Here is a 27,373-nt window from a genome sequence, read left to right as displayed (position 1 = left end):
GCACAAACACACATTTTCCAGATACTCCACTTCTCTAGCTCATCAAGCCGTGGCCAAATAGGAAGACGTGTTTTTTCTTCGACTGCAATGCAAACATTAAGACAATGAGGGCTCAAAAGGGCGCAGGGACCTTACATCACTCCGGTTGCTATGCAACGCAACATCTTAGCAGCAATCTAATTAGTATTAGGTGGGCAACCTGCAGCAACAAAGGAGTCATTATTAAAAATGAAAACGGAATAGAGAAAAGTGGCTGTGGACCTGTTTGATCATGAAAGGGAAGATGGGATGGAGTCTTGCTGTGTTCTTGATGTGGAGCACCTTGACTGACTTGTTCCACTTTGAACTGATTAAATATTGAATTCAGACACAAGCTTCAACCGTATTGTCACAGCAGTTGAGAATTAGAGACACACATCATCAAAATAATTCGACCAAATGCCTGAATGCTCATACAGTTAATGTAAGGATTAGTCATGCACATGCCAAATTTTAATTTCTACGAAATTTTATTTGACCAATAGATTTCTGCTGGTTTGAAGTGACAGAAACGGGTGAAAATTCACCAGACAACTGATGGTTTTTCTTTGTTTTATATGATTTAGTCGACCAATTGGACTAAACCGTGTTAAACGTTTCTTCTTTCCTGTAGTTCTGGATGTCTGCGGTGGCCACCACCATGCCCATTCCATCAGGGGCCTTCATGCCGGTCTTCATACTCGGTGAGCAAAAACACATCGAGTCTAAAGAAGGGAGCCTGAGCAAACCTAAAATGATATTCCTGATTATTCTGGTGTAAAGTGTCTGATGATTACTAATGACTGGTTTGTACTCATTAAGAAAAACATCAGTGGCCTATTTTTGCATGTTGTCAGAGGTCTTTTGAATGTTTTAACCTTAAACCTTAATTAGAAAATGTTTTCTTTCTTCACTTAGTTCTGTCTCATCAGTGTATTTTCCCAACCTTCTTGTTTCACTAACTTTCATTTAGAATTTTCAGTTCTTATTATTCCTCTTAACATTCAAGGAACCAGTGTCTGTGCAACAGTTTGCAGGTCATCTCTTGTTTTTCTTTGGACAAACGTTTGTAGTATGACCTTTAATAGTTCTTCCCTTTAAAATATTCATTGTTCCCGGCCGTAAACATCTTCACATGAATACATTTAGCTCCAGATCTTCTTTTTCTCCAGCGGGGGGGTGCTGATCTCTATAATTTCCAGGCGTCACCAGATGGTTGTGGAGGAAAAAAATAAACCTCTAAAAAATGAAATACCATATTCTAGATTGGGGAGGGGTATTTACATCATATTATCTGTACCAGTGACCTGTACCTTTGTATGTATTTTACTGAGTGTGTGTGAGTGCGTTTGTAAAAACATGGCAAACATTAATAACACTTTTATTTAGGTGCTTTTGTATCACAATATCATCCTAAACCAAGCAGCTGTAGTCAGTTTTAGTAGCTAGCACGTAGCTGTAGCGTGATGGCTTCCAGCTCGAGCAGGAGATGCTCAAGATGGGTCACCTGAAAGTCCAGCAAAAGCACCATTAACTCAGGAATGCAAGTCATCAGCGACGGTTTCAGGAAAGCCCTGAGCTTCCAACAAGCTTCTGAAATATCAGCATGACTTCCTGTGATTTGGATCTACATGCAAAAGCACCGAGGAATATCCAATGTGCATAAAACCAGTTAAAGAGTCATTTGGATACACCTCATGTCAACGGATCAATGAAGTTTTTGTCAGTATACAGAAAGCCAAAATCTGTAAGTTACTAAGAAGCTGAATATGTGGTGTGATCTGTCCATTGATCTTTTTTCTTACTACAGACATAACCACATCTACACAGCCACCCCCTCATTTCAGATATTTAATCATTTCACGGCACAAACACTTGCTGGCTCAGCTGGAGGCCTGACAGTAATTATGTGCCAAAATATCTAGACACCAAAAAGTATTACAACACTTGCTATCACACACTGTGTATACTATTATACAAATGGATTATCTCACTAGATGGCACCTATCTGTGGGCTGATATACAGAAAATGCATGTATATATTCAAAAAGTAAGTGTTGTGGGATGTTCCTGGTATGCAGTGGTTAGTATCATCAAAAATAGTCCAAGGACATGGAAGCCCGAGGATCATTGATGCTCGGTGGAGTGAAGGCCCACCTGTGACGTCCTATTGCAGCACAAATTGCTGGAAACCTTGAAGAACAAGTTGGCCTGGCCTGATGAATCATGTTTTCTTTTCCATCATGTGGCCAACTGATTGCATGTGCGTCATTTCCCTGGTAACGAGACGGCAGCTGGATGCAGAAGGACCTTGGATCCTGCATTGTAGCTTTAACATATAGCGCTAGGGCTGGGCGATATGGCCAAAATATAAATCTCTATTTTTTAGTCATCTTGGACGATTACGATTTTAATGGATTTTTGTTGTTTCTTTGTGGTCTGTTTGCTATGGCTAGTGCTATGGTGCACTCTTCCCATTCTTTAGGATGCCTCTGTCCGAGGTGCTGAAAGAGGTTAGTTGTGCTGCTGCTCTTCGTTTTCACAGTACTTTTGCAAACCTTGCACATGACTGTAGTTTGCTCTGTGTCAGTCTTGTCAAAGCCGAACCACTTCCATATAATCGATGTAACATGAGGCCCTTTTCTCGCAACCAACTCTTCGTCTGCTGTTCTGTCCGCCATGACGGGGGGTGAGTGTTTTGGCGGAAGGAGATGAGAGGCGGAAGCAAACGCCAGTGCACAAGTCATGAAAGACAGAAGAAGAATCTGTATTGTTATATATTTAAGCTCGCCTCGATTTTACGATTTGGCAGATTTTCAAATCGTCAGTTTTTAAAAAGGCGAATTAATCGAATTAATTCGATTTATTGCCCAGCCCTATATAGCGCCTACCTATATATTACTTTGTTTGGTTCGTACGAATTTGGACATTGACAGTATTTTCAGCATTCTGACTCTGTACACCACCACAATGGATCTGAAATGAAACAAAGATGATGACGATGATGTTTCAGCCTAATGATGACTTGCTTCACGGATAGTGACAGCTCATTTTACTTCATTTTGAGAATTAACCTCACCAGATTCCGAACGCAAATACCACACTTGAAATGAATTCTCAACCTTTTGTCTTATCCTTTAAAATGAAATATTGAGGGAATGACACACTCTTGGCCATGGAGCAGCTGAGCAGTCAATTTGTAGAGGCTAACCCAAGGCTTGAAGCCCCTTAGGTGCTTCTCCAGGTCTTAAATAATTGATGTGCCGACAAACTTTACCGCATCCGATGAAGAGCCCGAGACAATAGCTTGCGTTTCAGTAATCTGTGCATTTATTGCTCCAAAGCAGCTGTAGCCCAGCATTCTTCATCTCAAACAAATAATTCATTCTGACCTGCTTCTTCAGCGGTCAAAACTGTTTTACCTTCCAGGCGGAACACCTGCCCAGACAAAGATTGGTTCCTACTTGTAACGTAGCGCTCACTGACTCCTACACACATTGGTCCTTTAAAAAGGTAAAGGGCACATATAAAATGTGTTGTAATTCCTCCAGTGTTAGCCTGATTTGGATGTAAATATCCTCAAATTAAAGCTGAAAGTCTGCACTTAAGGCACATCTTCATTGTTTAATTTCAAATCCAGCATGGTGGTGTACAGAGCCAGAATACCGAAAGTTGTGTCAATGTCCAAATATTGATGGACTTGACCGGACACCTCTTCATGGCAGCGTTATTCCCTGTGACTTTCAGCAGTATAATGGTCATTGTTACACTGCAACATTTGTTTGGGAATAATCTGAGGAACATTGGCAGATTGTTGAAAGTGTTGACTCGGCCTTAAAATTCACCAGATCCATTCCAGCTGGACATCTGTTGGATGTGCTGATGAAGGAATGATCCGTGGATGCCCCGCCTCGTGGCTTTCAGGACTTGCAGTATTTACCGCTAACGTCTTACTGTCTGATACTGCAGGACACCTTTAGAGATCTGGTGAAATCCAGGCCTCAACGGCTCAAAGCAGTTTTAGGAACACGTGGGGAACATGCACACTGCTTTTTGCATTAGGATTCTGAATCCCACCAGATTATTAACGTCTTCATTTGAGCATTAATTTGCCTTATCTCTCATCCAGGTGCTGCATTCGGCAGGCTGGTTGGGGAGATCATGGCCACCCTGTTTCCTCATGGGATTGTGTTTGATGGCATCCTCTACCGCATCATCCCTGGAGGGTACGCAGTCATTGGTTAGTCACCTGTTCCTCCTCTTAGCCGTCATCCCTCTCCTTTGTTTTAGCACATTCTGTCGCAGTTTTTACAATTTTGCTTAACCTTCGTCCGTCCTCCAATTAGGAGTAAATAAATCTGAGAGCCAAAAACTCAATTATTCATGATGTCATCAAGCTACATGTTGTCAAAATATCCAGTCAGACATCATCATTACAGATCATCAGCAATCAGTTTTGCATATTTTAAACTTCATATCTTCAACGTGTTGCTGTCAGGCTGTCCACCTCGCCCCTCTCACCCCTCGTCTTTCCTCCCTATCCTCCTCTTTCTCCCCCGTTATCTGTCAACTTCCTGCACCCTCAGCTTGTCAGGAGTGGTCAAGTGTCCTCTTCCTTCTCTCCTGTCACTTCTCTCATCTTCTTTCTCCTCTAACTTCTCCTCCTGTCAACCTCTCTGGCCCTCCAGTCGTCACTCGTTGTCAAGTTGTCCTCCCCACCTAATCTTCCTCACCTCCCTCCCTCTCTCGCTCCTCCTTTGTCAGCCTCTCCTTCCTCCTCCTCTTCCTCCTCTCCGTCAGAGCATGTGGTCGCTCTGCTCTGACAGTTAAATGTCACCGTGGGTTTGCTCTTCCGTCCTCACCTCAGCCACTGACCCAGAAACGTGGCCTTCCCTCAATCCCCCTCCTGTTGCCCTACAAAGCCTATCCCTCCTCGTTCTCCCTTCATCCCTCCGTCCTTTCTCTCTTCTTTTGTCCTCCTCTCTCTCCTGGTATTTTTGTTTTGTGTGCCTCCTATAACCCCTCACACATCTTCTCATTAATCAGTTTCCGTGTCGGGACACTTTCATGGGACTTTCCTCACTGCTTTTCCTCGTATCTGTTCTTTCTTTCTCCCCTTTTCCTCGTTTATTTTTTGATCTTTTTTGTCATTCATGTTAACCATTTTTCCTTGTTTCCACTTTTTCAGTGGAACCTGTCCTCCCCTCTTTGCCACTGTCTTCCTTCACTTCCTCCTGCTTTCCTTTTGCCATCTTCCTGTTTGTTCTAACTTTTGTGCACCTCTTCCTCCTCCACCTTCCATTCACTCCTCAATCTGCTTTTTTCCTTGCTATTCATCCCCTCTTCTCACCATCCTTCCTTCCTTCCCTTTGCCATCTCTCCGTCCTCCCCTCATCATCCCTTTTCTCTGACAGGAGCGGCAGCGTTGACCGGGGCTGTGACTCACACCGTGTCCACAGCGGTTATCTGCTTTGAGCTGACAGGTCAGATCTCCCACATCCTGCCCATGATGGTGGCAGTAATCCTGGCCAACATGGTGGCCCAGGGCCTGCAACCCTCCCTGTACGACTCCATCATCCAGGTCAAGAAGCTCCCTTACCTGCCGGAGCTCGGCTTCGGACACATTAGGTTCGTGTTAACTGCAAACTCCAGATGTGGAAGACAAGGTTCTTCTCTGCTGGTTAGCTTTGGTTGAATTTTTTAGAACAGTGCTTTCCTGGACTGTATTTGCATCTCCTTAACGAGGGATATTAATGATTAACTTTTGATCAATTAAAACAAATGAAAAATATATTGGCTGATAAGACAAGAAGTGGGACATGCAGTTTAACCCTTTAAATTGAAAATGCGTTTTGCTCCAGTCACATTTTTCCTCATTTTTCGCTGCAATTAAAAGTTATGCACGTCTAAGGAGAGAACTAAAGATGTGATAGTTATACCATCAATCATAAAAAAGTAAAAGAAAATTTCAATTTCTTTGGCTGTTAATTTTTAAAAAAAAATTGAATAAACCCACAATCAGCATGTACAGCATTTTTCCATGTTATACACTAAAAAAACAACTGTTGACCACAGCTGTGTTCTGAATACATTATATGCATTTTAGAAATGACAGTAAACACTGACAGATTTCCTCCACTGATAAAACTGTCGGAACAGTATTTGTGGGCATCTGTTGCTGTTTAATGTCCAATTCAATAACCTCGTGTTTATTTTATCTGTTCTTCAGATTTCTTATGTAACCAAACAAATTATTCAGTGAACATTTAGTGGCATTGGTTTAAAAATGGCGAAACATCCACTGTGTCACATTCATTTCAACCTTTAATCGATTATTGATTGTTAATGTGGCTGAATAACGGTGAAGGGAACTGGGTTAAAACTTGCATCCATATCCACAGATTTAATGTGATCCTCTCTATGAATGAAAAGTCTGTCCTGTTTAGACATCTGAACTGAATTCTGACACGTTTAAACAACATTATCAGAGATGTAATTGAGAAAGTCCAAGTGTTTGACGTGATAAACTTCACACTGAGTTACCAAAAAACATTTAGTAGCATCTTTTAAAATAATTTAATATAGTACGCAGGAAGAAAAGAATCTCCTCTGTATGTGCAGTTAATGATGAATGTCTTGGGCTATGTTCCATTCAGCTTAAACACTCCCAAAAAAAACTCCAGGACACAGCTGATTCACTAAGTTTACTGGGAATTTTGTGAAACTGCAATATAGCACAATAAAATGTCTACATCATTAATCAAATCAAGGACACAGTATGTGGAAAACAATACAGATCAGCTACTTTAGCTCTGTAGCATACATGATAAAGCACAAACAAACTAGGAAAAGATCAGCAGCGATAAACATTAAGCTAGCCTAGCCTAGCCTAGCACAAACTAAATAAACATTTTAGCTCTCTCAGTAATCTTCTAAAATTCAAAATAAGTAATAACTTAACATTACAATGATGAGATACTTACAGACGTTGCCTTAGCAAAAAGGGAGAAAGAAAAGCAATCAACTGATAAGCTGACGACTGGTGAAGCTTGTAGCTGGCCGCATGGTAACCGCATGGCAATTTTTACTTCCTGTTTCCCAGCATGCACTGGTACTGCATTACCATGGCTACAAAAATAAACAAACCACACTGAAGCGCTGAAACAAAGTAGAAACACATTTCTAAGCGACATTACAATGAATGTTCATTTGCTTATACTGTATTTTTTGAGAGTGTGTGTTTGTTTGTAAGCGTGATTTTCATGTACTCTTTAAAACTGAAGGTTTACAAATAGTTCCAGTTCTGTCTTTGTGTTTTTTCTCCACACAGCCAGTATAACATCTTTGTGGAAGACATCATGGTGACGAAGGTGAAATTTATATCCTCCCAGTCCACATATCGAGAAGTCAAACTCCTGCTGGACTCCTCCTCACTCAAATCCATCCCTCTGGTCGACTCAAAAGGTGAAAGAGTTGGTCATAAATTTGATCTGAACAGTTACCATGACAGAGGACTTGACATATTTACTGTATTTGAAGAATATTCTGTCATAGTATCAATAAACCCATTGAAACTTTTAATCCTGCCTCCAGATTCCATGATCCTATTGGGCAGTGTTGACAGGTTGGAGCTTCTGGCGCTCTGTGATTGGTGGTTGTCTCCAGAGAGAAGGCTGCTGATGCAGGTGAGGGCTTTAACCCTTTAAGCTTCAGTCAATTCCAGCCGTTTTCAGTACAAAAAATCGCTAATATTCTATTTTTAAATTTAAAAAAATGACGAAAAATACAGGGAATATTGGACGCGCATCGCGAGGTGCATTTCCTTGAAAATGACCGATTCGTGGATTTTATACCGACTTCAGGACATGATTTGTACAAAATAGTTTACTGGCTTGTGTTGTCTGGATGTAAAAGGTTGGATTATGGCCGTTTTTTGTGGAATCTTTTTTCTGTGTGTAATAATGAACCCGGAAATGTGAGTCGTGTATAGAGAACGGATGGATGAATATTAGTTTTTGTCAGACAAATGTGTTTTTCTCACCCGCTGTAGTAATCGCATCTGAAAGTGGTTTATACCGGCGGATTCATGAGAATCTAAGCTTTCCATCGGCGTATAGTGTTTGTATAATCGTGTTTGCAGCCGTCGGACATTCTTGAAATTCCTATGCAAATTAGTAGGTGTACCGCCGGCGGTACACTGAAGTTTAAGGGGTTAACAGAGCACACTTAGATACAATCCCAGTCTCTACACTAGGGCCCCAGGACCAAACTCTCATTAACATGTCTCCAGAGTAACTTTTCCACTGGTATCAATGATGCTAGATTACACAGTATGGCAGTTATCATCCTTACTTGCTGATAGTGGCATTGATGTAAAGATTGAATGTGACTCAATATTTGATATTTGCAAAACATTAAAATCAGAAAATATGTTAATTCTTTCACCAGCCTTTTTCCTGCGGCTGTCTCGTGTTGTTGCCATAAACCATGCTCAGGATAAACTCCTCACTTAATGAATATCTGCTGATCAATAGACACTACTGTTGTGGAGATCTGGATGAATCAGTCAAGGTGCAACAGTATTTATCGTTGTAATCTATCTAGGGCTGGACCCGAATATCCGAATATTCGGTCGCGTCGGCGGGATCCAGATATTAATTTTGGTATCCGAATATTCACCCCCCACCCCCGCGTCGGTTTGATGTTACCGGGCGGAACAAATATTCGGCATTACTGTCTTCCGTCCGCCTTCGGCCCACATCGGCTCATCTCGTCGTGATTGGCTCATCTCGGCTCATCCATTCGTGTTTCTTACCACCACCCGAGTGGCCGGGTGGCTGCCGACTCTGACGTCACGCTTCACTTCGTTGCATAAACACAAGACAAGATGCTGAAGACCTCCGCTGTTTGGGAATTCTTCAGTTTAACTGAAGACAAAACGAAGGCAGTGTGCAAAATTTGCGTCCGGGAGACCAGACGAACGGATCCGAATATTAGGACTCGGAAACGTCACCTGTAAAACAAAGTGAATCTGGACTCATGTTTCATTCGTAGTTTGATCAGCTTCTCACTTGATCACTCCTTGCAGCATTTTTACATTTGAACAGATATAGAAAAGTCAGCAAAGTGTTGAATATCTGTCCGTTGTTTGTATCTGTTTGTAGGAAAGTTCACCTTTTACACTCAAACATAACTGGGCTCCACAAAGTCCAGACTTTTGGCTCTCTTAGTGTTTAACAGAAAGGCACAAAGTTTTTTTTTTAGGAATCTACTTCAATCTGAATTCCAGTGAGTTTGACCTTTTCTTTCCTTGTGTAAGATAATAGTTGGTAATATATTAGTCTGGCGTTGTGATATGTGGAGCTTTGCACATAATGTTGGGGCAGATTTCTGTATGGAAATATTCTTGCAGTATAAATAATGATGCAAAGCTGATTATACTCCATACAATATGCTAAAATGTTTACCAGCACCCACCTGAGTGTACCACGTTTGTGGAGCACTTCACTCCATAAAATAGGCAAGTAGAAGACAAGTGTGCAAATGTAATTTTTAATGCAATAAGTGCCTTAATATTTGCCCTAAATTGCAAAGCAGGTTATGTTTAATTTAGCCCATGATTGTGCCGGTAAATTAGGCTGCTGGAGTAGCTCTTAGCTGCAGCTGCTTTTGCCTGAGTAACCATGGAGAGAGAAACTGTGATGCCAGACAGTAAAATGAAGGCAAAACGTTCCTGTATTGAAATTACTTCAGTTTTTATTTGTGCAGCATTATTTCACAACACAAGTCATCTCAGCTAAAGACCTTACAAACACAAACACAAGAAATGCAGTGGGTGGGTTGAGGGTGAAAGGAAAGGAAAAAAAACATTAGTGTAAATAAAAAGCATTGCATAAAGTTATGTACATGTACAATGGAATGACCTTATATTACCTCGTTATAATAATTCACAACTATTGACATTTTACAGCAATTTAGATGTCATATTGTGACAAACAGAGGGATAGATGGATCGTCCACAGCTAGAGGGAGAGAACTAAAAAATGTCTTCCGTGCAGTAGGACAATATCATAAGCCATTTTAAAAAAAAGGGGACATTTCTTTGATTCAGGGATGTCAATTTTCCGCGGATCCGCGGATTTCCGCCGATTTAATTTCAAGGATCCGTGGATTTCCGCCGATTTAATTTCGAATTTGAACACACTATTGTCGCTGATGTTAACGTCGTCTGAGTCCGCGAGACTCCCGCGAGACTTTCACTGAAGCTATCGTTCGATTGTAAACGGCAGTCAATGCGAAACCCGCCAGTCCGTCGGTCCGCCATTTTCTCGCACCCAGCCGGACCGCCTGTTGCCATCCCTGGATTATGTATTTTGCAAAAGTTTTAAAATGGAGCCAATAACTCTGTGGCATTACTAATATTGGTAAAATAACGGTAACACGCACTATAGCTCTATAGATATTTACATTTTTATTGTGTTTCCCTACTTGTCTCCTGTCTGTTTTGTGCTAAAACAGCCTGCAGTTCAAATAAGAATCATCATAATTTCTCAATTTCTGTCACATGGCTGTAGCTGAGTCACTCATTTTTTGGTTTGTTTGAAGTCTGATTTGGGCAAACTGTCTATTTTAGAGCATTTTTCAAAAATGGGACACGCAGAGTAAAGATAGCTAGATAGATAGATACTTTTTTAATCTCCAAAGAGAAATTCACAGTTCCAGCAGCATGAAAGGCAGAGAACATGAGAGCATTCAAGTTACAAATAAGACTATAATAAAAATAGAAACATCTGGCAGTTCAACAGTGCAGTAGTGCAGCTGTGCAAAATGGCCGTGTGTTCCAGTCTGTAGTAGTCTGTTTTTTCACACTTTAGTCCAGCATGTAGATGTGAGTGTGTGTGTGTGTGTGTGCGTGGTGTTAGTGTGTAGTGAGTCCGGAGTTTTTTGTTGTGTTATGTTGTCCATTTTTATCAGACTGATAAAAGCGAGCGCCCTCATGTACGCAGTAGTGTGCTGGGGGCGCTCGCTTTTAGTGATCATTGTGGTACATTACCATTTTAACTCTTATTCGCACAACATGAGTCAAACATCACCCTTATTCAATGAAAAATGGGGATCTCTTGACCCGTGTTGTGCATCAAAAGGTTAAACGGATTTTTTTGGCACATCACAGATGAGTTCATCAAAGGCTGTCACAAGTTGTAAATCTGATCATCCTTTCTGTTTTTAAGGTTTTTTTAAAGACCGCATGCTTTTTAAACTGTTTTATTCCGTTCCGAAGGTTGAGAAGGAAGACCTTCATAGCATTGCTATGAGAAGTAACCTTACTAGTTCAGTAGCAATGAAATAAGACAGCTAGTAATGCAATTCAAGCCTTCTAGTCTCCCCTCAGACACACTCCAAAATGCTAAATATTTTCTAAAAGTTTCATGTGATTGACTTCTGTCACCTGGTGAAGACCACATGGCGTCATTTAGTCAGATCAAATGTGGTCTGCAACCTGAAATAAGTGAAACACCAAGAGGACGGATATGTTCAGGCTGGAACTCCTCAAAGTACGACTGTAAATGCTTTCATAGACAAAGCAGCTCTTGCAGTCCGAGTCTTTTTTCTGTTGTCAGAGAATATTAAACAGCCACATTCTGTATTTCACCTAAAGAGCCCAGAAGGAGAAGCATCTCTCTGATAGATTTGTTAATTGCGTTCAAGATAAGTGAGGTAACGCCACTAAAAATAAAGCACAGGTGTCAGAGTTTAGACTTTGAAGTCCATTTATTTCTGGCAGGGTGACAGCACTGCTTTGTATTAATGTGTTTTCCTTGGATGTGAGTTCAGGGTCGCAGCCTACAGGAGCAGAACCTGCCTCACAAACACAGCTGGGAATCCTTCGCCTTCGTAGACGAGGAGGGAGAGGAGGAGGGGGAAAAGGTGGGCTTCTTATTTGTTACCGTCTCGTGTTTTTTTCTCTTTTGGCATTCCTTGTGCCTTAACAATAGCGGATTATTGTGTTTTACTGTAGATTTTTCGACTGCCTCAGTTTTTATGCAACATCGGTTTCAATATTCCAACATTGTTAAATCATGTTGGAATGCATTTCTTGTCCAAAACTTTGAGCCACTTGTTTTGTTTTCTATTAACTGTAGTTACTTACATGCAGTTGTTGTCTGCAGGGCAGTCCGATGCAGGAGGAGAGGAATGGCCCGCTGCCTCCTCCAAAGCCTCAGGAGCCTTCTTCAAACCACACCGCTCCTGTCCCCGGTGAGTGGAGAGGACCACTGTGCCTATTTCTGACAGGATTTTACTTTTTAAATTGACAGAGGTGTAGTACTCCTATAGTAAGCTGTTGCATTCACCAGCTGCTCCCAAGCAGGGATAAGCGACCGTTCCCTAAATGTGAATAAAGGATTGGACTCGTTTCTTGAGGTTACTAAAGGGCAAAGAGCAGACTTGGTCCAGTTTTCTGTCTTTCTGTTCCCTTATTATGAACCCACAAATCCAGTTTCTGTTGAAGTTAAGTGCCACCCCAGCAGCCAGGTTAACGTAGAAATAAATCAAACTGTGGAGGATAATTACCATTTCACATCTGTCCTGCTTATCTCCGTTACACCGGTGGAGTTGGACAGAGGAATGGAAGCCTTATGGGGCCTGTCGTGGTAATATTGATTCCTTCAGACATGTTTTGCTCAACAGGATGATGTAATAGGATTTGTGCTTTGCTATTGCTCCCCTACTTCTCCTCCAAACTGATATGACTAAGCATTTAGTCAGATCCCAGATGGTGTATAAAGCTCCGTTTCTCATATGTGCTAAATAGATTACACAAACATCTTACCGGTGCTCATAAGGTATGAAAGGAAAACCTGTCAGAATGAATCGAATCTTCAGGAACAATGTGATGTTACGTAAAGTTTAGAACAACCTTAGCAGCATTAATGTTAGATAAAACATGTAGAAATTACAAATAAAATCCGTCTGACCCCCACATTTTTAGCATTACAACGGAAATATTTCTTTTGTTGGGTTCTGGTGAGTTCAAAGCATCTCGTGGAGATCACACACAGCGACATTCTGCTAACATTTAAAACTACACAGGTAAAAATCTTGTGCATTTTGAAGGTTGGAGAACGCTCGTGCACTTTGCTGCCCGATGTCAGTCATAATTTATCTCAACAAAGGATTGCAAAGTTAGTGTGACTATTCAGGTACAACAGGTTTGTGAGAAATGTGGCAGGTTCAGCCCTCTAAACCCATAAACCCTCTGAGTTTGAAAGTCATGGTATGTTAAAAATTCAACAAAATTATGACGTTTTTTAGCCAGAATCTGTAAAAACTCAAAGAATTGTTGTTGTGATGGTCCTCGAATGAATTATCTATTGGTAAATTTATCCTGCTCTGAGCTTAAAGCTGTGATGTTTTGGGGGAAAAAAAATCCCAAAGATATTAAGTTTGCTTTGATCAGATTCTGAAAAGAAAACAAAAAATTCTGCAGTCCTCGGCGCAACCAAGGATTAATAACATAGGATCACAATGAAAAAAGAGGAAAATCCAACCTTTAATTCAAGGTAGGGCTGGGCGATACGGCCAAAAAATAAAATCTCGATTCCTTTTTTTTTTTTTTAGTCATCTTGGACGATTACAATTTTAATGGATTTTTGTTGTTTCTTTGCGGTCTGTTTGCTATGGCTAGTGCTAGCCATGCCACACTCCCATAGCTGCCAGCACTCTTCCCATTCTTTAGGATGCCTCTGCTGGAGGTGCTGAAAGAGGTTAGTTGTGCTGCTACTCTTCGTTTTCACAGTACTTTTGCAAACCTTGCACATGACTGTAGTTTGCTCTGTGTCAGTCTTGTCAAAGCCGAACAACTTCCAGATAATCGATGGAACATGAGGCCCTTTTCTCGCGACCAACTCTTTGTCTGCTGTTCTGTCCGCCATGACGGGGGGGTGAGTGTTTTGGCGGAAGGAGATGAGAGGCGGAAGCAAACGCCAGTGCAGAAGAAGAATCTGTATTGTTATATACACACGTGGACAAAATTGTTGGTACCCCTCAGTTAAAGAAGGAAAAACCCACAATTCTCACTGAAATCACTTGAAACTCACAAAAGTAACAATAAATAAAAATTTATTGAAAATTAAATAATCAAAATCAGCCATCACTTTTTAATTGTTGATTAACATAATTATTTAAAAAAAAAAAACTAATGAAATAGGGCTGGACAAAAATGATGGTACCCATAACTTAATATTTTGTTGCACAACCTTTTGAGGCAATCACTGCAATTAAACGATTTCTGTATTTGTCAATGAGCGTTCTGCAGCTGTCAACAGGTATTTTGGCCCACTCCTCATGAGCAAACAGCTCCAGTTGTCTCAGGTTTGATGGGTGTCTTCTCCAAATGGCATGTTTCAGCTCCTTCCACATATGTTCAATGGGATTCAGATCTGGGCTCATAGAAGGCCACTTTAGAATAGTCCAACGCTTTTCTCTCAGCCATTCTTGGGTGTTTTTGGCTGTGTGTTTTGGATCGTTGTCCTGTTGGAAGACCCATGACCTGCGACTGAGACCAAGCTTTCTGACACTAGGCAGCACATTTCTCTCCAGAATGCCTTGATAGTCTTCAGATTTCATCGTACCTTGCACACTTTCAAGACACCCTGTGCCAGATGCAGCAAAGCAGCCCCAAAACATTACTGAGCCTCCTCCATGTTTCACCGTAGGGACAGTGTTCTTTTCTTCGTATGCTTGGTTTTTGAGTCTATGAACATAGAGTTGATGTGCCTTACCAAAAAGCTCCAGTTTGGTCTCATCTGTTCAAAGGACATTCTCCCAGAAGCTTTGTGGCTTGTCAACATGCATTTTTGCAAATTCCAGTCTGGCTTTTTTATGAGTTTTTTTCAGCAGTGGTGTCCTCCTTGGTCGTCTCCCATGAAGTCCACTTTGGCTCAAACAACGACGAATGGTGCGATCTGACACTGATGTACCTTGGCCTTGGAGTTCACCTTTAATTTCTTTGGAGGTTGCTCTGGGCTCTTTGGATACAATTCCAACGATCCGTCTCTTCAATTTGTCATCAATTTTCCTCTTGCGGCCACGTCCAGGGAGGTTGGCTACTGTCCCGTGGGTCTTGAACTTCTGAATAATATGAGCCACTGTTGTCACAGGAACTTCAAGCTGTTTAGAGATGGTCTTATAGCCTTTACCTTTAAGATGTTTGTCTATCATTTTTTTTCGGATGTCCTGGGACAATTCTCTCCTTCGCTTTCTGTTGTCCATGTTCAGTGTGGTACACACCTTTTCACCAAACAGCAGGGTGACTACTTGTCTCCCTTTAAATAGGCAGACTGACTGATTATGAGTTTGGAAACACCTGTGATGTCAATTAAATGACACACCTGAGTTAATCATGTCACTCTGGTCAAATAGTTTTCAATCTTTTATAGAGGTACCATCATTTTTGTCCAGGCCTGTTTCATTAGTTTGTTTTTTTAAATAATTATGTTAATCAACAATTAAAAAGTGATGGCTGTTTTTGATTATTTAATTTTCAATAAATTTTTATTTATTGTTACTTTTGTGAGTTTCAAGTGATTTCAGTGAGAATTGTGGGTTTTTCCTTCTTTAACTGAGGGGCACCAACAATTTTGTCCACGTGTGTATTTAAGCTCGCCTCGATTTTACGATTTGGCAAATTTTCAAATCGTCAGGTTTTAAAAAGGCGAATTAATCGATTTAATTTGATTTATCGCCCTGTCCTAATTCAAGTGCATTTATTCAGTGGGTAAAAATCACACATTAATAAATAGTTCTTTTACATCAAATCATGTGTGCCACAGTTATTAGCACCACTGATTTTAATACTTTGTACAGCCCCCTTTTGCCAACAAAACAGCACTTTATCTTCTCCTATAATACATTTTTCAACAATTTTCAGTGTGAGAGTATGCTTCTGCAATAAAAACTGAATTTATTTTAAGGTTTTCAACACATCTTAACCAGGAGTGCCAATAATTATGGATTGCACGCTGTATATTTTTTATGAATAAAAATGTCTCCAAATGTCTTTATGGAAACAAGTACAACAAGGTTTTGCTGAGAAGCACTTAAATATGAAGATAACTATGCTTGTGTGCTTGTGTTTGTTTCTTTCCTGTGGTAGAAACTTCCTCATGCAAATAGAAAAGAAGATTCCTAAAATGGTCAGCTGCACCCTCTAGCCATTAACTGACTCAATAAAAACCAGTATTTTATTAATTTGTCAGCCTTTCACACAGTTTACTGCAAAGACATGAACCTGTTTGTTTGCCCCTGCCCTCAACAGATGTCAAACGATTGGAATTAATAACTGTGCAGGCCTAACAGCGATGAGGGAAGGTTTGGCAGCATGTTCGCTGCAACTTACCAGATGGTGTGTGTCTCTATTGTGGCACAGTAAACTCCTCAGCAGCCTATCGCACACAACAACAGACAGTCTCCTGGTGAACTGGTATCCAGGCAACCACAATAAGGACTCGTCTGGTTCTTGCAGTCTCTAAAAAAAATAAAAATCTCTCTTTGCAGTTAGGTTTATGTTCTCCAAAGCTGCGTTTGTATAATTTATTGACCTTCACCTGCTGCGTCTCCTCCTTCCCTTCTCTCTCAGATAAAGGTCCTCTGCAGTCTGTGAGGAAAACACTCAGAAACCTCTTCACCTCTAAGAGCAGACAGACAGAGGGCCAGTCGCAGGTGTGTCTGAATATGCACTTCTTATTCCACGTTCTGTCCATTCCTGAGCTTACATGTGTGCATACTCGTGCAAAAGTGACCCTAAACGCGCCTTACAGCTCTGCTCTGTGTGTCACGTTGGTAACCTTTGTATGTTTCTACATGTCTGTGTGTATAATGTCTTTGTAAACCTCTGTGCCCTTTCTGCCGTTCAACCAACTATTTAGAGATGTCAGGAATGTACCCGGTAGCCAGGAAATTCTCCCATGTGTCATAAACTGTCACGATGCAAATACCCTCCCATCCTTTTTGGCACAGCCATCCCAGAACCACAGCCTCACACTGGTACTGCTAGAATTTAATATTTATCCCTTTTTTTTTTAAAATTTCCTGGGTGAATTTTTCGTTCCAGATCTGCTTTCTGTTCAGGTAGGTACATAGTTATCTGACTGACAAAGGCACAGGAAGCTCAGACAAACTCCCCGAAGTGGAGCATCTTTCTTTCAACCTTCTCTCATATGGAAATGGGGAAGCCAGACACTGGAGGTAGAGTTATTATATTCAGCCTGGCGTGGCTCACAGGGGAAGCAGTACATGTCATCTGCAGGCAGGAGTGCCACACTTGAAATAAGCATATGCTTGTAAGCTTGTGAGATTGGAATTTGATTTGTGTTGTGCCCACTGCTGTGGCATTTGAATTACCAGTCTGATTCTCTATTATGTTTTTGGATTCAATCCTGTGCCACTATGGGGATTGTTTTTACATCGGCCACAATTCCACAGCCCTGAATATCAAATAGACACACAGTGGGACATTGCCACTAGCAATCAAGCCAGACCACGGCTGAGTTTTGTCTGTGAATCAGGTTTGTTTCCCTCCTTTAAAAACCACTGATAGCAGGTGTCCAGACACTGACCTTTAGAGTTTTATCTGGCTGGTATGATAGTGTCAACATCTTGTTAATTCTTAAATGAGGGTAATTGAGTAGCTGCACTGATAAACACTGGAACTTCATCAGCACTGTGTCATAAAGAGCTAGCTTGCTGCTTCATAACAGATATATTCTGCGAGTGAGCTGACATTGTATTTGTTGCTTCAAGGACAAAGAGTCAACCTGCCCAGACAGTGAGTGAATAAATGTGGGAAGCATCACTAATAAATTCAGTTTCACAAAACAGGTCACAGCAGGTTTTGGCCTGAATTTCATCTGCTGCATCCAGTGAAGTCCCAGAGCTGCTGGAGGTGGGAGGAAAGGAAAGTGGATGACAGCAGCCTGAATCCAAACGTTTCTTTACTGCAGTTCAAGATTTCATTTCTTATTTTTATAAGTGGAACTTTCTCTGTCTTCATTTCTGCATCATGGCTTCACACAGAAAGAATTACCAGATGAACTGAAAAGTCTGCCTTCGAGACGTCACCAAGAGGGAATAGAATGCAGGAAGATAAAGACAAATAAGTGAAAACGAAATTGCACCAGTAATTAGGGGATTTAGAACAAGTCGTAGGGCCACTAATCAGAGCTGTAGAGGCCCCATAGTGCAGGACTTGGACAATCTAACTCTGCTAAACAGATGGACAGCTGTCAGTGGAATTCTAAACTGATGTAGCAGCTCAGACAGTGTGAAGAACAGTTCGTAACATCAGCCTCTGTGAATGAAGTCCCAGAAAAATACTCGACAGAAAGCTGCAATATGAAACTTCACCAGAGAACACGAAAAGACGCGTGATGAATTCTGGGAGCGCATCCTTTGATCAGATGAGACCAAGATGAGTTTGCTCAGCTCAGATGTGGTCCAGCATGTTTAGCGTGGAACCGACCAGGACTTCAACAGTGAATGCATAGACCTGACAGTGAAGCACAGAGGTCAGAGTGTAATGATGTATGGCTGCGTGAGTGCAAAAGTACAACATGCATGCCTGTGTTTATACCTAAAAGATGACCCTCAGTCTGCAGAGGCTGGACAGAAGAGGAATGTTAAAGCATGACAACCATTCAATACACACTGACAAAATCATACAAGAGAGGGAAAACTATGACCTGGATAAGTCACCAGAACTTCACTACAACTTCTCCAGCAAAGAGCTGCTGAAAACAATAGATTATTTATTTTTAATTTTAGATAGGGACAAACACTTGCTGGAAAAAGGCGCTGATTGAGTTGGAAATAATTTTATTGCAGTAAGGTGATACAGTTTAGAATCATTTCACATTTAAGTGATGTTGCTGTTTTCTGTATGTGTCAAATTTAAACTGCAGATTCACTGTATTTACTTAACATTCAAATAATGAAACTTTGACTTGATGTGTCTTTTGCTCCCTTCATGTAAGATTCAGAGGAACTTTTCTAGATTTGGAAGTGACATGTCGCCTGTTTCAGATGGTGGTGTTTGTTTGTTTTTTTCCAAATCGATCACAGATATATAATCTCTTTGTCTTTTTCTTCCTTTTATGTCTTCAGGAGCCTTGTCCTCCTCCGCTGTCGGACACAATGACACCAGACGAGGTACGGTATTGATGGATTTGCATGTTTTTACAGAAATGTCTGCTTAAATTTCTGCAGCATGCGATCAAATACCAACACACACACACTGATCGGTCGAAGCTTTAAACCCACCGACCGGCTTTCGCTTCCCTCGAGCATCAGTGAGCTTGGAGCGTCCATGACCCCGTGTCCGGTTCACGGGTTGTCCTTCCTCGCGCTACTTTTGTTCACCACTGCTGTTCACCTGCTGTTCTGGAGATGCTCTGACCCAGTTGTCTGTCAAAGTCTCTTAAATCTGCCCCCTTTTCATGATTCTAGCACGTCACCTTCAAGGACTGACTGTTCACCTGCTGCCTGATCTATCCTTCCCACTGTAATCAGATAATCAATGCTTTAGCTTCATCTGTCAGGGGTTTTAATGTAGGAGCTGATTGGTGCACGTACGCCAAATATCGAGTCCAGATGTCCAGTTTGAGTCTCTATGATTCCAGATGTCCAGTTTGAGTCTCTATGATTGAACCAGGAACTGTAAAACTAAATGTGTCTATGTCTAAACATGGGAAAGCATACATTTTGCAGAACTGACTGATTGGGGAAAAAAAATATCAGATTTAAGAAACTCAATTATATGTAGCTCTCAGCACAAGCTGACATGTTAATAAAAACACATTTGCAGGAGGAAATTTCCAAAATTGTAGCTGTTTTAACTAGGGCTGGACCCGAACATCCCGAATATCCAAATATTCGTTCGCTACGGCGGTGTTCAGATATTCGCCCGCCCGGACGTTACCGGGCAAAACAAATATTCGCTGTTACTGTCTTCCCTCTGCCTTCAGCCCACATCGGCATATATGTCTATGTGATCACCCCTTCCTCCCCCCAGACAAAAATACAAATATTCAGAGCTCGTCTCTTCCCTTCGCCTTCGGCCCACTTCGGCTCATCCCGTCGTGTTCGGCTCATCTCGGCTCATCCATTCGTGTTTCTTACCACCACCCGAATGGCCGGGTTGCTGCCGACTCTGACGTCACGCTTCACTTCGTTGCATAAACACAAGACAAGATGCTGAAGACCTCCGCTGTTTGGGAATTCTTCAGTTTAACTGAAGACAAAACGAAGGCAGTGTGCAAAATTTGCGTCAGGAAGACCAGACGAATGGATCCAAATATTTGGATATTCATCTTTAATAGGGCCCGAATATCCAGAAACCAGAAACCACTATTTGGGCCAGCCCTAATTTTAACCACAATTGAGGTATGGTTTAGTTTTTTTTTTTTTTGATTAAATGTGTCTCTGCTGGAGTTTATCAGTAGCTTTTGACTTCTTACCTGTTTCGTACACACTAACTCTCGACATTAGCATTCAAATCCATGTCAAATGTGGGTCACAGGTGTTGAAGATCTGTGTCACGTTTGAGTGGAAGAATCAGAATTGGGGCGCTTTTTAAGTGTCGTGTGAACAGAGGCAAAATTTTAAACAAGGCACCTGTTTTCCCCTACATGCGTCAAAACAGTATTGTGCCCTCCAGTCCTGCTCTGTCTGCCACTACACCTTTACTCTTCCTGGCACTTTCCCAAAATGCCCCATAACATCGCCCTGTAAATTCTACAAGACTGCTGCCCCTGTCACAGCAGGCTGAGGCTCGTAGGTAAAATCCATAGAGAGGCTAAAAGGTGTCAGACATCGTAAATCTCAGAGGGGAGACCTGTGACATGCAAGGACGCTACACAGGGTTTCAAGGTTTTTCACAGCTGAAACCTCTGCTCAGTGATGGCTAATTATCCTCTCCCTCCTGCAGCCACACTCACAATGTACAGACACGCCTTGAATTTTACCCAAACATGCATCTCCAAAGTTAATGATTTATGTAGCAGGAGTTGTTCTTGCTACGTATATTCAATCATAGGTTCAATGTAAGGCTCTCCATGAAAACAAACCCTCATTTTTTCCCCACGGCTAAACTGGATTTTTCACATCAGGAGAGCGACTCTGAGCGGATGCCAGCCGATTCACCTCTGTGACTTTGCCTTTTGTTTGCTGCTGCTGCAGATCAAAGCGTGGGAAGAGGCAGAGATGGACAAGCCGATGGAAATCGATGAGATTCGAGTCGATCCTTCCCCTTTCCAGCTGGTGGAGAGAACGTCATTACACAAGGTTGGTGGGGAGACGTGTGAATCACAGTTTAACAGCTGTTTGGGAGCACCTTGCTCTTTGATGTACTGTTTTATGAAAGCAGAATGTTGGGTCAGGACATGGTGTAGGTTTTGTGTGTTCAAAATTACTTATGCTGAAAGATAATTTAATGGTCGAGGTAGGTTTTTTTAGAAAAATTGTATTTTTGGTTATCAGTATTGGCAAGAACTGGGGATGACAATGGTCACTCATTCATCGATTAATTGCTGTTGATGATTTAACCGATTAAAAAATAGTAATCAATGAGGACATCTGTTAGAAAATGTTTGTACATTAGCTGTAGTACCCGATGCTGCCACCAGGTGGAGCCTCCTGTTTAACATTGTAGTACCCCAGCAAGGAAATTTGCATTCCTAACAGGAACCTAAGAAAAAAAATCCTGTTTACATCTGCTGTCCAATCAATCAATAATTAATGTAGTAAATGAAGAGTTCATTTGCAAAAACACATAACTCATTTTGATAAATTTTCAGAAAACCTTTTTTTTTTATTGTTTACTTGAAGTAATATCAATCAAACTGAAGTTGAGTGTATTTGACTCCGTAGTAAAATACATGAGAATATAGAGAAAAAATAAATTATTAGTGTTATTTTTATTATCTCAAGTAAACAATATAAAAATGAATTTTCTGAAAACGGAGTTACCTGTTTTTGCAAATGAACTCTTCAAATTCTATTAATTTAGCACATTGTTTATTGGTTATGCACCAATATTGATGACAAAACTGTAGACTTATGATTTGAGCTTGAAAAATTGCTGAATATTTATAAAATTGGAGTATTACAGTGATGAAATTATGAGCACTGGCGAGAGATCATTAACCCTCTCTGAATACTTTGTCATGGTGCCCCTTTCAGGCTCCACCTGATGGAGCAACAAGGTACTACAGCTAGTCTATAATACCCCATAAACATTTTATAAAGCCATTTTTTCTAATACTTTGAACCCTCTGTCTATTATATTCAGCTACGCTCTCTTATCGTCTCCTTTTTTCCACCTTTTGCTCGCTCAATGTTCTGTTTCTTGCCGTCATCACCACCAACCATCCATTAGTAGAAGACCCTGAAACTGTTGTCATGGCTGTGCTCTGTATTTCCTGTGTGCAAAAACATTGTTCAATAGCACTATGAGTGTTCAAAAAAACTTCTTTTAATTCGCAGAAGGAAGTCAGAACTAAAGTGATGTTACATTTGCTATCCAGGAGATGAGATGGTGTTAAAACTGGCATTATTAAAATAGAACTTTTTCCTTCCGAATTCTTTTTTTCTTCATTAAATCTCTTTGTCAAGATTGACAAAAGGATTTTCTCCTTTTGTCTCGCTTGAAGGTGGTTTGAAGGACACTGCGCTGTGATCCCACTGCATTTGAAGGATTTACTGCAGGAATTTGTATCAGTTTATGCTCGAGTGTATGAATGCTCACTGCTGCTCTCTATGGGAACAGCATTTACACCAAACCTTGTACCTCTTTAAGGTCCGTATAAGGGAAAGTAAGAGATTTGTGTCTAAACACATTGTGCATGTCAGAAAATAGCTACTGAAAGCATGTGAAGAGACTGAACAGTTAGTAAAGGAGTGCTTTGGGGTCCTGCAGGTCATCCTGGACTCAGCAGAACTCTTTGAGGAGCAGGTAGATTTGCTGGTGGAGGTGGGCGGTTAGAAAATAAACTGCAAGTCTTCTGGATTTAGCTCAGTCAGATGAATGGAGTGAACATATGAAGATTACAGGAGGTTTTTACAAGTCTGACACGTGGATAAATGCTAAATTTTTTACTGATTAATGTACTGTTTGCATGGGATTAGTTTTACCTGAGGAGCTCTGGTAGTTTGTGAATTACCCCCATGTCTGTGTTTCTTGCATTCACACAGGATAAGAGAAGTCTGTATTTTACTGGAATTTACTGACATTACAGCCCGGATATGATTCAAACTCAAACTTTATTTATTTGTATAGCACTTTTCATGGAAAACAACACAAAGTGCTTCACAAGAATAAAAAAACAAAGAAGACAATTTTTTTTAAAAACAAATCACAGACCCATACAACATGACATCATCAGGACATGGTGAGATGTCAAATCTATGCACGTCTGATGGGTCCCAGAATCCGGTGTGGTACCTGCTCTGTCCAACATGCTGAACCAACAGCATCGCCATGACAACATAATTAGCGCTTTCCAAAACCCTCAGGCCTGTAGGTCACTGTTGGAACAACGCTATCGTTAGGGTCTCGTTCGATTTAGGCGCAAAAACCACTTGGATAGGTTTATGGAAAGCTTGTGATTCGGGTTAAAATGATCACTTTTAACTTGGTATGTAGTCGTCATGGCAACAGTAAATATGTCTACAGCAGCAGCGTGACTTGAGAAAAGCGGGCAGTGTTGTACGGGCCGTCAGGGCGTTTGAATTCAGGCTGTTGGAAGATAGACGTCAGAGAGAAATAAATAAAAAAATAAATAATTTAGTTCAAAAATGTAGAAATATAAACCTAAATTTTGTCATTGCTTTTTCCTTTTTTTGTTTTGTTTTTTTGATTGACAAAATGGAAACGCAACAGGATAAACAAAAAGGACAAGGGAAAAGCAAAGACAAAATTTACCTATATAACTTTTAAACTAATTGATTCATTTTTTATTTTTTCGTCTTTATATTTGCCCATTTATTTCCTTATTTATTCACAGGTTTATTTTTTTATTCTTTTATTTTGTTCCTCTTTGTATTTACGCATTTATTATGGCACTCCTGTGATTCCATACACGTGTACAGTTGGTGCTGATGTGAAAGCTGTCAGCCATCCTTCAGTGGAAACACTCCCAACAATTCAGAGCACAAAACGCTGCTGATTTTTTTTCACCATTTTGAAACCTAATTTATGTACTTGCCAATTTTTAAAATCAGTCTTTGGGCTTAATAACAGTTTTCCGTGGTAAGATACTCAGAGCACATTTATTTTACTCCGTACACAGACTTTAATCAGCACAAGTGTCATGCAAAGCGACGTTACCTCCGTGTTTCCATTCACCAGCCTCATTTCCATCTCTTTTTACTGCAACCTTCACTTAGAAAAAAGGCAAATATTTCAAGTGAACCTGAAAATATTCTGAGAAACTGCGAAATTCTTGTGAATTCCTTCCATTTTTGTTCAAACCTGTTATTGTTCGACACATTTGCTAATGAATAATGAAATGGAATTACTCAGAAGGATGCCCTGGAGTTGATTACATTGCAGTGTAAATTCACCGTGGAGAAGAGTTGATGTTTTTTGTCACAGGTATTATACAAGCAAAGAAGCATATAAATGGAATCCAGCCTCACAAGCGGTCGTCAGTCGAGTCTTTTGTTGCCGTTTCCGCGCTCTGCTCCTGAAGTTGTTTACTTCTGTAACGTCTCATTCAGCCGAGGATGTGGATAACCTTGACGGAGGGGTAATGGCACATGAAAAACACCCGGCGAGGATTTGGATTTATTCACACGGTGTCGTCTGACTAAATGGAGACAGGCAGCAGCTTTTCATTTTTTGAATAAGAATCTTATTTACAGTGGGCAGCAGGCCAGGGGGGTGTTATCTGAACGTTTAGAAAGGGGAGCTACATCTACACTGTTGGTTTAGGTGTAGAAAGTGCAGATAATGTTCATGGAACAAACTGAAATCTGCTTTGCTCAAGGATAACTCAACAGTAGCTGAGCTGAGTGGATTTTGGACGTTGCTTCATGGTTTGATTCAATCCAATCATGTGGTCTATCGTAATTTTCACCTGATGCAACAATAAGACTCACTTTTGTAGGTTCAAAGCATTTTGCACAAGGGATGAATTATGTATGAGTATCGGCCCATCGATACTATCGCCCGATATTGGTGTAAAAATGTGATATCGGTCAATATCGTTATGATAACCGATAAAATAATGCCTGGATTTCACCGGCACCGAATGTGGCTGTCGTAACAAGCTAGCTGTGCCTGACTAACAATATGTCTCTGATTTGGAATTGTTTCCAAGCCCACATTTATCGGAATCGGTTGATATCGGAATCAGAAATTGAGAGTTGGACAATATCAGCATATTGGATATCGGCAAAAACGCCAACATCCCTGTTTTGCATTGTAGCTTTTGATTTCATTCAATGCCTGAACTGTACATGCAGTACAGAGACAAATAGCTTGTTTTTTGGATGGACAGGAAGATAATCAGCAACAATTTTGAATTCTGATAATCCCTTAGTCATTCTGTGTGAAATTTCAGCAAATTTTCTGGTTTCAGTCATGCATTTATTAATCATTTCTGGTTTTATTGGTCTTCTGATAAAGGAAGTCTGTCAAATTTGGATTTAACAAATGGCAGTCTGCATTCCCCAGCCGCAAGATCAGTCAATCATGAAAATAAGTCGTTGGTCCACGAAATTTATGAAGTTGTCATCTAATAAGTCAGCTTCTGGTCGTTATTCACTGTAATTTCAGCCAAACGTCTACTCTGTTTGATGCGTTTTCTGTTCTTTGAATAAAACCGTTCAGACTGCGCATCACTTTAGCCCCTTACAGACGTCTTCGTTAACCTGATGCTGCCTGAATGCTCCCTCTTTTGAAAACGTCATGATGCTGATCTTCCTACGGCACATCTGGTAGCATCTCACTTTGAATATTAACAGATTCAAGACAAACACACTTGGAGTTCTGGTAAGTAACTTTTTCCACATTTCTGCTCCAGTTTTGGTCCAGAAATGTCACAGAGAGCAAAAGTCACACATTAAAAATCACAAACCACTTTTCTCATTCACTTTGCTTTGTCATTTCACTAAAATTACAAAGTGAAATGTCAATTTGAAGCCTTTTTTTAAATGAATTTAGTCCAGGTTTTTTGGCAAAACACTGACAAAAGTTGGAGTCTTTCCTCTGAGTTTATTAAATACCTGCAGCACCAGACAGGAGCAGATTAATCGAATGCTAAACTCTGTCCAAACCAAAGCACTCCTTAGATTAAAATGTCTTTGTTTAATCGACATGCAGCAGCTGAACGACAGCGACTCATGCCTTGTTGATGACGTTGTGCATTTCTTTTCCCCTTAAAAAACATATAGACTTTAGACTTTCTGATGTCGTATTAAATGTCTTTTACCTGAAATTGAGAATTTTAACAAAATCTTGTAAATGTGATGCTTGGTATTGTTCAGTCTATAATGTATGCGTTAAGGTTCTCTGTTCTTCTGTTTCATTGTGTTTCCTGCTTTGAATAATCGCTGTGGCCTTATTATCACAAATCTAAAGGGGATCCAGGATTTGCAGATATTAACAGGATGCTGAAGCGTGTAAACACCTTGTACCATTACTGTTGGGGTTTTTTTTGTCATCGGTGTGATTTCATTGTCATGGTAATATTCCAAATATTCTGCTTATTCATGTGCAAAATGGGCCTGGTGATGGAGGTGTGCTGATGCATACAAAGAGCTCATCCAAAGTGTGACCTTAGCTGGGTTATGAACAGAGGAGATGCATGCAAACACACTCAAGGACTTCTCTTTTCTGCGGTTCACCTGGAGCCTCGAGCCAGGTTGCTTTCATCCTCCTGCCTGCGTGACACTGTGTCTAGACGGAGCTGACGGAGCGGCGCAGGGCCTGTAAATCGTCTGTAAAGAGGCCGTGCTGGTCTGAGAGGTAGAAGCTTGTCAACATTTGGTGAGTGACCTTTGCGCTCTGTCTCCACAGACTCACACGTTATTCTCGCTGCTCGGCCTCAGCCATGCTTATGTGACCAGTATCGGCAAACTGGTGGGAGTGGTGGCGCTGAAAGAGGTAAGAAACTTCATTTGAACTTCTGTTTTTAGTCGAGCCACGCTGGCATGGTGGAATGTTTCTGTACTGCACGATAAGTAGAGTTTGTCCTGATGGCTGTTCCTCCCAAATGGTGCAGAATATGTCCACATCTGGTAGATCAGCCTTGTTGTTTTAGTGTAGAATGGCACCACTAACTGCATTTCCTGTAAC

General features: G+C 40.9%; 1 protein-coding gene and 1 long non-coding RNA gene across 2 annotated transcripts in view; both read left to right on the top strand.

The window, feature by feature from the left end:
* clcn1a (chloride channel, voltage-sensitive 1a) overlaps positions 1 to 27,373 on the top strand; it is a 61,007-nt gene that overhangs the window by 24,252 nt on the left and 9,382 nt on the right. The window contains exons 12-22 of the mRNA XM_051955245.1: positions 653 to 722; positions 4,148 to 4,258; positions 5,433 to 5,646; positions 7,349 to 7,482; positions 7,612 to 7,703; positions 11,854 to 11,946; positions 12,189 to 12,276; positions 16,658 to 16,740; positions 19,180 to 19,224; positions 21,253 to 21,357; positions 27,095 to 27,181. Of these exons, the coding sequence (XP_051811205.1) occupies positions 653 to 722; positions 4,148 to 4,258; positions 5,433 to 5,646; positions 7,349 to 7,482; positions 7,612 to 7,703; positions 11,854 to 11,946; positions 12,189 to 12,276; positions 16,658 to 16,740; positions 19,180 to 19,224; positions 21,253 to 21,357; positions 27,095 to 27,181 (1,122 nt within the window). The remainder of the gene's footprint in view (positions 1 to 652; positions 723 to 4,147; positions 4,259 to 5,432; positions 5,647 to 7,348; positions 7,483 to 7,611; positions 7,704 to 11,853; positions 11,947 to 12,188; positions 12,277 to 16,657; positions 16,741 to 19,179; positions 19,225 to 21,252; positions 21,358 to 27,094; positions 27,182 to 27,373) is intronic.
* Positions 1 to 27,373, top strand: part of LOC127536042 (uncharacterized) — a 76,242-nt gene that overhangs the window by 42,897 nt on the left and 5,972 nt on the right. The window lies entirely within an intron of this gene.

This window comes from Acanthochromis polyacanthus, chromosome 11, assembly GCF_021347895.1.
Source record: "Acanthochromis polyacanthus isolate Apoly-LR-REF ecotype Palm Island chromosome 11, KAUST_Apoly_ChrSc, whole genome shotgun sequence".
Taxonomy (NCBI): Eukaryota; Metazoa; Chordata; class Actinopteri; family Pomacentridae; genus Acanthochromis; species Acanthochromis polyacanthus.
The sequence above is the reverse complement of the archived record's forward strand: the minus strand, read 5'-3'. Positions and strand labels throughout refer to the sequence as shown.